Genomic DNA, 10,851 nt, shown 5'->3' with positions numbered 1-10,851 from the left:
GCGTTTTAAAACCGTTCAACCACGTCTATGGTAAAGTGTGTTTCTGAATCTTCAAGCCTGTAAAATCTTCTTTATAAAAAATATGGCCAATATCACATAGAACTAAAAGTTGGGCCAGCATAAGCAGGAAATTTGATTGATAATTACGCATAAATATCTCTAATGTCATCAGCTAATTTAGCTTTCACAAATCATGACGAATACCCACAAAACCATATTATTTAGTCTAGCTGTATATGATGCATACCAAAAATGTCCTTTTACATTACTCTGCAACCACATTACCATTGCAAAAAGCCGTGCAAAAAAGCAAATTAAACCTTGAAAATACCAAGGTATCAATATCTTCGGCCAACATCATGCTAAACTAACAACACTACTTATATACATAATCAAAATATTTGCAAAAACAATTTCAGCTCCGTGAAGAAACAAGAAACATTTTATTGAAGCTCAAGAGTCAACAAGAGAAGATGACCCCACTAAAAAAAACAAATTATGTGGAGCAAGCATTCAAACAAGGTGCTCGACCACGCTTTGCAATCATGCAAATTTAACACATTTTTGGGGCCAAGAAACACTAAGGGATTTTATGTCAGCTTTGCATAGTAACGATTTGCATAGTAACGCAAAAAGACAAGCAAGGCCAAGTGGAACACTGCTTACAACTAATTTGAACTATGTACAATGACTACTAATCTAAACTACTACCAACCTCTTTTTTTCCCCGTGATTTCCATCTGACGGATTTTCTGCTTGCATTTGGGGCAAGCCAAATAGTATCAATCAACATTATCCTCTCTTCCTCTTTTAGTTGTTCCCTATGAAATTTTTCCCACTTATTTGAAATAAGCTCTTGATCTTGAAAATACCTTCAACGATGCTTCTCGTTTCACTTATGCTCCACTTCTTTTTCTCTGTTCTAAAATCTTGGAAGACAACCTTGCAGGCACAGTCGAATTGTCTTGAACGTAATCTATCTTTTTCCTTAAAAAATTCTTTGCGACCATTCTGTCTACTGGCCTTTCCAAGCTGACAGATGTATCACTTGCAACATCATCTTCCCTTAAAACTCATTGAATCCGGAGAAGGAGATGACATTCCCAGACTCGTACTTTTTCTATATTTGGCTTTTTCTTCAAACTATTCACCATACATTTCTTATTGTGTTTCAGTACTTGCCCAACAGTGTAGAAATTGAAATGCGGTCATCTCCATCGGCGGTATTATCTGGAAAAATACATATAATAAATAATTTGAAAATCTGAAAAGTGAAAATATAAAGATAAAAACGTATTAAATATTATTACCCTATTTGGTCGTTGACACCACTTTGTTTCATTGCTTTAATCTGGGCATAGTACCCACAAAAATAATGCACTGCAAATTGCATGGCTGAGCAAGAGTCCATTAGAGAATCAGCAAAACGCTCAAAGGTAAATTTCTTTCCCTTGTTGAAATACTCCCATATTCTTTTCCAATACCCACTACTTTTTTGCTCATCTCCATTATCTGCATCTAAGCAAACATTGAGCCAAACAGACACAAGCTGATTGCCTTCATTGATTGAGAAGTTACGAGATCTTTGTTCCATTTTGATGGATTCTATTTGAGCAGGATTTTGAGATGATAGAAGAGATTCATTGGAAGATTTATCAACCGACATGTAGCCATGCGTTGAAAAGGTATCGCTAGGGTCTGCATCGCTGGTATTCTCTGTGGTCATTATGCCTATTGGTCTCTACAGGCTAATAGATTATCACTTGCAACATCATCTTCCCTAAAATTTATTGAGTCTGGAGTAGAAGGAGAAGTTGTAGGACTTACAATTTTACTTATTTTGGACATTTGTTTTTTCAGAAGTGTCCACCATACACATTGTATTGTCCTTCAATACTTCTTAAGAGTTAAGGGAAAACACTAATAAGAAATTGCATCTAAAGGTGGATGGAGAAAAAAAAATTCCGTACAAATAAAAAATCCCTACCATGTTTCCCTACAAGTATTACAAGGCACAATCCAAAAAGGATTCATAGCCTTTGGTACACATGTTAGTCCAATCACGTAATAGAATGAGAAACCAAAAATAAAAGTCTGCATATAAAAAGAATACTAAATTGTAAAATGCAAGAAAAAATCTAAAATTTCCATTCTGAAGTTTAAACTCACCTCCAGAGGATTGCAATATGCAAATTCATAGATCTACAATATATATGAACTTCATTGTGACAAATAACATCAAACTCCTTAACCCAGTATTTCCCAGATTGAACCTAACAAGGACGTTTTCATGGAGGATACATGATTGCATAAATACCATTTCAGTCCATTTTCGTTTTATTAACTCTATTTTTGAGGACGGTGAGTGAAGGAGTGAAAGCGGTCAGTTTACAATGCAATGGGCCGTGGTTTCAGTTCACTAACCTCCATCTGCAAAGACCTCCAAGCAGGCTTGCATATTTCCCACTTCCCCTGCATATGAGCCAAAAATGCCTCTGCCCATTTTTCCTTGCCCGCTCTCATGCTTAGATCGTAGGGGACCGAGAAACTATTCAATCATTTAACAAAAAGTAAATTCCAGTCATGTTGGTTATAAACCATCAAAATAATCATTATGATATTAAAAGTTTGGCTGTCTAAATGATGAACATGATTATCACAATATTACGCCATCTCACAATTTGAAATAATAAAAAGTGACTCTTATGACCATAATTTCTAGATTTCTGACTTTTTTCCAACATGAAACCTGACTGAAACAATGAATCACTTCTTTGTCAGAATGATAAGAAAAAACTACTGGATTTTCTTTTTTATGCCCATCAATTGATTGAGCAGTTGAATGAGGGGGAAAACGGATGGTCAATCCATCAATTGAAGTACAATTTGAAAGAAAAATTTGGAGCTGATTCAAGTAGCAAATTCCCACCCCAAATCCTCATTTCCCTTTGCATATTGAAACTAAACCCAACTTCACCTAATGCTCCTTTTTCCCTTCTCCTTGGCTCTCCCACAAAAACCCTCATAAGTCTTTTAACTCTGCTGCCACCTAACGTGGGATTCTGAACAAAGACAAAGAATGAGTGGGTAAACTTTCCAAACCGACTGCAGTAATGTGTGCCTCCCTACCCCTTGATAAGACAACATTCTTCCACCCTTCCAAACTCTTTCTCACTTAGTAGACAACAAGGTCCCAAAACTTACACCCTCTGGAGTTCCACCCACATACACAAGATGCAGATGAGACAATAGGTCCTCTGTCTATGTCCCTTAAAATCCCAAATTTTCCCCATGGCCATCCATTTTTCATTAATCATTACTGAATACTGACATCCTTGGCTCTACCTCATCCATCTCCGACCAAAACCCTTTTCCTGTAGCACAAAGTTCAAAATTCCTATTCCACGTTATCATAAGCATTCTTTAAATCAATCTACTCTCTAACTCCTCTTTCCTAATTTTCCCACAATCCTCTATCCTCTATCAGCCCATTAGCCACAATTCATCCGAATTGGTCTCTCTTGATTGCAGACATGAAACCAAGCTGATCAACCTAAAATTACTACTCTTCAATGAATCCGACTTCTTCAATATAAAGCAAATATAAGCTGAATTAATTTTCCCATTAGAACACCCTTCCTAAATAACTCCTCAAAAACCTTCCTAAAGTCTAAATTTATAAACTCCAACAATGTTGAAAAATCCATTGAAAATTTATCCTAGTATTTCACTGAACAAGGCAATAATTCATCCTTCCTAAAAAAACAGAGTCCCAAGTGCAACAGCATGGAATCCCTAAGCCCGAAGCAAAGGACTACTTAGGAATATAGGGTGAGGTTCAAAACAACACAAAAGTCACCTCAGGTAATAGCAGAGATGCATGAACCACAAAACATCTCCCTCATCTTCCGTACTGGTGTACTCATTCCCTAATGGATTTTTTATATATTAATATAATCCATAGTTCGTGCACTTAAAAGCAGGCTTTTCTGTCTTATTCATTTCTACTCGCACCAGATATCCATTAAGAATAACACTAAGTAAAAATTTAATGGAGTGTTACCTCAAGAGTTCTTCTAGTTCAGATTCTTTATTGGGGGTTCCGTTCCTGCAAGAATTACAAACTTTTATGTCAACAAGCTACATGTATAAGTCTCAATGTACCATACATACACTACTTTAATTTACGCAATGTATTTGTAAGAAGACTGACATTTGGTTCGTACCGTTAAGTAAATTAATTGCTCAAAATTGAGAACTATTTCATAGTTTTCCACACATCTTAGAGGACAATGAGAGATTGGTATTCACACTAGTTTCTTAAGCTGAAGTTCATTGGAACAAGCAAACGTACTACAAACACAAATTTACTTTGATTGGTTATTGGACTTCTTGCAATCCTAGACATTGCGTCTCATTACTCCTTTTTCCCCGAAATGAAATACACATAGGATGCCATGTTAGTACTTTTAAAAGAACAAAAATATGTATACGTGGCCCAAGAAGGACATTGAATATCCTAGTAATTGATAGGTGCTGGTTTAGGTGCTGGTTTACTGATAGGATTTGAATCATGAAATGTACTGTCTTACTGATAGGTGCTGGTTTAGCTGGATTCATGTCATTGGCCCAATTGGCAAGAGAAGAGTGGTCCACGTGGCAGCCTTCTCACCTTTCAATTGCATTCAGTTGTGGGCTGTTTGTTAGTCGGTTTTGGGGTTGTTAGATTAGTAGTTAAGTCTGCAGTTTAGGCGGGAATATTAGTTACGAGTGCTAACCCAGTTTATAAGCTGGTTTTGTAAAGCTCTCTGTTGTTGAATTGTATGTAAAATTTCTGAGTCAATAAAGTTACTCGTTTGCTTACACGAGTCAAGGACATTGAATATCCTAGTAATTGATAGGTGCTGGTTTACTGATAGGATTTGAATCATGAAATGTACTGTCTTACTGATAGGTGCTGGTTTAGCTGAATTCATGTCATTGGCCCAATTGGCAAGAGAAGAGTGGTCCACGTGGCAGCCTTCTCACCTTTCAATTGCATTCAGTTGTGGGCTGTTTGTTAGTCGGTTTTGGGGTTGTTAGATTAGTAGTTAAGTCTGCAGTTTAGGCGGGAATATTAGTTACGAGTGCTAACCCAGTTTATAAGCTGGTTTTGTAAAGCTCTCTGTTGTTGAATTGTATTAGGTAATTATTCAACATCTTATAAAACAAGAATCTGAAAAACTAACCTGCATACTGATATTCTATAGATGTGAAGATACTTGCTAGAAATATTATGAACAGCCTTAACGCCGTGCTCCTTGATGAACATGTACACAACTGGATAACCAAGAAGCCATCTGAAGCAGTTAAACAGCTATTTTTAGTGTATCAGACTGAAATGCTAATCCAAACATTCTGGATAGAAGAGAAATGAAAAATGGTAATAGAATTTCATACTATGTAGGCAAAGGTAGATACTCTTGATTTAAATTTTTTAACAATTACGCATCGGCAATTATAAAACAATGTGATGCAGCCATGGAAAAACAGCTTGGCAATTATAGAAGTGATCTTAAATATTGGAAACTAAGTATTATTTGAATGGGGTTTACATGCCACTTCTAACAGAATTCCTTCCTTAAAAGGTTATGAAATTGTGTCACAATTACTTCTGGATTAAGTCAGCTTCAACTTTGAGTCAGTTTCTAACATGTCAGTATGCACATTTTCAAGTAATGCTGAATTTTTTCACAAACATATTCAGCATCATAGAAATCTGAAGCAGCACAATATTGCACCCCAGGTGTAGTAAAGTTGCATTCAAACGTGAGCTTAGGTCGTTACCCATTTAATGTTGGCAGAGTGACCTGAGTGTTTTGCATGCAGCTACTAAGATCAATAAAGTTAGATGACTGTGAAGGGATAAGTTCATTTCTGGGGATAAGTTCATTTCTGGGGATAAGTTCATTTCTGGGCGGTTTAGCATCGACCATGTTATCTATACTGTGAGATGATGATTCATCATCTTTCCTTTCACCAAGAGGAAATGACAAAGAGAACAACTTCTGAATTGATATAAGCTGCATCACCAGTGGGCTTTTTTCTGCTTCTGTTATCATCTGTGGCAGAAATGAAAGAAGTGCATTAACCAAAGAGTATAAAATAAGCAAGTCAAAAGTTTAAAGGTAAAGATTACAGGGGAAAAAAAGAGCATACAGTAGGAAGCAACCTTCGGAGGATCCTGTTCAAGGTCCACAAAGAGCAGCTGCCGTTCTGAGTTCAAGCTTGACCTAACATAATCAGCAAGCGCTCTAGTGTGAACTAAATATATCATTTCTTCTATAACCATTACTCTCAGATGCTCAAAAATGGGCAAATCCTGTACAAAAGTTTTAAAGGTTATTTGAGTTTCAGAAAATCAATAACTCCTAATAAAGAAAAAGAAATGAGGACAGAATAATATCAAGACATAATAGTGAGCACCATTTCTTAAGACCAGGTAATGCAGAATATCAGCTAAAGCTCGGACTGCATCCTAGCGGAAATATAAGGGGGAAAAAGAGAGCCGAAAGAGATAAGAAATGATATTGTGCATGGATATGAAAAACCAACCAGAGTAGTGTATGTGTTTACAGAAGTATGAATAAGCTAAATGGGTGTAATATTAACACAGAGTAGTGTATGTGTTTACAGAGTAGTGAATAAGCTAAATGGGTGTAATATTATTGAAAATGAATTGCAATCGTTCATAACCAAAGGACAAACTGTTTCACTTACAACTTTATGCAGAGAGAGCGAGAGAAAGAGTCATAATTGTCAATATAGATATTTGATTTTAGCTATATTATTGATAGAAAGGTTCATCTGCTAAAAGCCTCTTGATTGTTCGTGTATTTTGAGGGATTTATTTGCTGTTTAACTTCAATATTCTTCAAGGTTGGATTATGGACTCTATCACTCATACTATCTTGTTCTGTTTTATTTTTGGTTTCACAAACTTTTGCCTCTTATCCCTTCAATTAAAATAAGTGAGGCACGTAAACAAAAGTTTCATAAGGATGCCCTAAAATCAAATAAATATTGAAGTATACTTGAGAGAAACAAATGAGTGAACGAGAAAAACTTTAGAAGTCATAGAAGTAAAAATATGTAAAGACTTATGTTGAGCTGGAAATGCCTTTCCTATTGCCAAAAATATTAACAGAGTAAGAGTTAGCAAACTTGGATATAGTTTCAGTGTGTACTATGACAGCAGCAGCAGCAATACTAATTAGTGAAGTATTAAAAACTGAAACCTTTTGACAAAAATTTAAAAGAGTGCAAAATCTCTCTTGCAGTTCAGGCATCTTTCCACCATAGTCAATCATTATCACTGGCCTCATTCCTGTACACAAAGCTAGAATATCTGCAAGTCCACAAAATCACAAGTCAGTATACATAATGATAAGAAATAACTTAGGTTAAAAGATTTATAAATACTTTCCTAGTAAGCTAAAGGAATTTGCAGTAACAAATAAACATAAAGATTCAAGAACTTCTTCAACTTTAAAAGTGAAATCACCAAAAGTATCATGACAGAGAAGAAAAATATGTGGCCTTCATAATATATGAAAATAGCACAGAAGCACAGGAATGAACTGAATAGTTCTACTTTTATTCCCATGTTTGTTCTATGGAACAAGGAAAATAAAATTAAGCTTATATCTAGTCTTTGTTGCTTGTTTCCATTTCGTTATCACCAAAAAAAATAAATAATTCTTTTCTTTTTAATGAAATAACAAATATCATTACTATCAATCATGAGTTCTCCATTCTGAAACAGATGAAACTGAAAGAAACATAAAAATATTTCAAAAAGGAAAAAATCTTCATGAAACAAACGCGCCCCAGAGCTATCCGACCCTGGACCGTTAGAAAACTATGTTTCAATACCCTACTGAGCTCTATACAAGTATAACCATTTGGCCTAAATATAAGCTACGCTTCTAAATTCCAACAGAAATGTTGAGTTATAAAATTGAAAACCAAAAGACCCACAAGAAAAATTATCTCTAACTGAAAAGAGACGAACAAACATTTTAATCTGAAGTTTATACAGTTTCAATGAAGTATAATTAAGTCTTCAATTTGAAAGAGATAAATTATTAAAACCAGAAGCTAAATTAAGTTGTGAGAATTGAAACAGACAAAAGTATTAAAACCCAGAAGCTAAATTGAGGTAGTGAGAGTTGAAAGACACCAAAACTGATAAAAACCCAAAACCAAAATAGTGTTCATTTGGGAAAGCAGACCAAAAAAATACTAAAACTCATAACAGAAATTGAGTCAGAAAAATAGCAGAGATTCTAGACCCAAAGAGAGAGAAAAGAAAGACCTGTCTCAAGTCGACGTCTTGCATATTTGAGTCGCCATTTGATTTGAGACAGAGAAGAATCCAACACTCTCAATGCTTCATCTAACTCGGCGACTTCAGTTAAGAATTGCTTCTCTTTTTCTTCTCGAGGATCCGCCATTGATAGAAAACACACCGCTTCCTGAAAATGCTAGTGTTTGTTATGTGAAATGCTGTTTTACCAGCAGACTAGTAGAGAAAAGAAGAGCGGCCTTTTGGCATATGACCCAAAAAGAAAAGGTAGTGCGGTGATGGGGATCACGATCTAAAATATCGATGGTATTGAAAATATTGGTAATCTAAAAATACGAAAATTTTGATAGAAATATAGAGATATTATCGATATCGATAAAAATTAAATAAAAATTATGAAAATTGTAAGAAAACCTAGAAATTTTTATTAAAACTTTGGAGGATATTTATTTAGTTAATTATCTATTAGTTTATCATAAAAAATTGGAACGAAATGCATTGCATGTTGGGTTAACTGATTTAAGTTGATTATATAGGGAGCTAACAAACATTGTGAGTGTAGAAAATATGTAGTAATTAATGAAAAAAGATTAAACACGCCATGATCATTTATATATAATGATTTACTACAATATTTTTCACTTTATACATTGCATGGTAAGATACATGAGTGACTTAATATCACACAAAATTCTTATGAGGTTCAAATTTTTCATTATCTTCATCATCTCTATGTGTAGAGTAAGGTCATGTTTGGTACGCCTCACTGGACTGAACTGGATTAAATAGCACTCGAAATCCTTGTTTGGTAAGAGACGGGACTAACTTAAATGAGATTGTATAGTCCAATAGTGAAAAAAATGCCTCACTCGCTCGTCTAATACAGTGAGCCTAAAAAGTGGTTCTCCCTCTCTTTAAAAAATATCATAATTTTATTTGTATTCTTTTAATTATTGTTTTAGATCTTTAAACGAGTGTTTTTTTTTTTTTTTTTTTGCAGCATTTATTTATTTAAGATAAAAATCCTTAATTAAATTTAAATATTACAATAATTATTTTGATATTGCATTTGGAAAATCAAACTATATTTTTTTGATATTGAAACAAGTTATCGCAAGCAATTTTTACCTTGTCAAATTATATTTTTCAGTTTGAAGTCAAAAGTCAAATATATCAATAAATAAATAAATAAATAAATAAATAAATAAATAATTTAATTATTGTTTTACTTGGTCTTTGAAAACCTAGAATTATATAGAGTGAGCTTAGCTCCTTTAACAATGTTTCCACCAACTAAGATTAATCTTGAGAATCCGAAAAACAAATATCATAATTTTATTCTTCATTAAAAAAAAAAATTGATTTGTTTTCTTTTTATTATTGTTTTAAATCTTTTTTTTTTTTTTTTGTTGCCAGATATTGTTATAAATCTTTGAATTAGGTTTCTTTTTAGCACTTATTTATCTTTTAGGTCAAAAACCCTAATTAAATTTAAATATTATAAGAATTATTTTTCAGTCCAACATAACACCAAACATAGGTCTTCATTATTTTTACAATCCGGCTTCTTAGTCCGACGCAGCATCAAACGTAAGTTAGTACTTAATCTAGCTTAGGCCAATCCGAGCTAATCCGAAATAGTCCCAGGATTTAGTCCAGTCCATGACAGTCCACCGTGCCAAACGACCCCTAAGTGTATTGTGAAGAGTAGTCATCAAAAGATAAACCCCAAAAATAGTTTTGCCTGTAATTGTTCAAAACAAAACAACATAAATATACATATTTTAGCATATTATCACAAAAACATAAGCAACATGGTGGTTAAGGTGTTTGATGAGTGAAATGGCAACGGTTTGAATCCCCTTTGTGTGTGTGCTTTGTATTTTTTTCCTTCATTTTTTCCATTACATCCATATTTTCGATATTATAGCAATATTATAGCGATATTTTTACAAAATATTGCTAAAGTGTGAGCGAAATTATCGACATCGATAATTTTCAATATTATCGATATTTATACAATATGTGTATGGATATGTTTCGAAATATCCCAGACCGGAAAAAACGATAATATCTTCGATATTTCGTCAATATTATCGATATTTTAAACTATGGTGGTGAGCAAGCTATAAAGTATTGATGGTTTTGAAAACATGATGTTCTGAAAACACGAAAAGTTTGATAGAAATATTGGAAAATTATTAATATCGATAAAAATTGAATAAAAACCATGAAAATTGTAAGAAAAACTTAGAAATTTTCTTGAAACTTTGGAGGATGTGTTTATTTAGTCAATTATCTATTACTTTATCACAAAAAATTAGAAGGAAATGCATTGCATGATGAGTTTAACTAATTTAAGTTAATTATATAGCGAGCTGACAAACATTGTGAGTGTAGAAAAATATATAATAATTAATGAAAGAAGATTAAACACACCATAATCATTTATTTATAATGATTCACCTTTTATATACATTGCATGGAAAGATATATAAGTGACT

At 33.7% G+C, this 10,851-nt stretch overlaps 1 protein-coding gene across 3 annotated transcripts; it reads right to left on the bottom strand.

The window, feature by feature from the left end:
- Positions 1-413: 413 nt before the first annotated feature.
- On the bottom strand, positions 414-8,613 carry LOC117615944. 3 transcript variants are annotated; one of them, XM_034345126.1, is made up of 9 exons: positions 8,357-8,613; positions 7,278-7,387; positions 6,212-6,361; positions 5,951-6,101; positions 5,827-5,914; positions 5,229-5,339; positions 4,064-4,108; positions 1,311-2,548; positions 414-1,230 (listed from the first exon to the last, which is right to left on the bottom strand). In XM_034345126.1, exons 1-8 carry the CDS (start codon positions 8,493-8,495, stop codon positions 2,389-2,391), a joined length of 954 nt encoding a protein of 317 aa, XP_034201017.1. In that variant the 5' UTR covers positions 8,496-8,613; the 3' UTR covers positions 414-1,230; positions 1,311-2,388. The 3 variants fall into 3 exon arrangements, with proteins under 3 accessions (XP_034201017.1, XP_034201016.1, XP_034201018.1); XM_034345125.1 differs by having other exon boundaries at positions 5,827-6,101; XM_034345127.1 differs by lacking the exon at positions 5,229-5,339.
- Positions 8,614-10,851: the final 2,238 nt, after the last annotated feature.

This window comes from Prunus dulcis, chromosome 1 (assembly GCF_902201215.1).
Source record: "Prunus dulcis chromosome 1, ALMONDv2, whole genome shotgun sequence".
Taxonomy (NCBI): Eukaryota; Viridiplantae; Streptophyta; class Magnoliopsida; order Rosales; family Rosaceae; genus Prunus; species Prunus dulcis.
The sequence above is the reverse complement of the archived record's forward strand: the minus strand, read 5'-3'. Positions and strand labels throughout refer to the sequence as shown.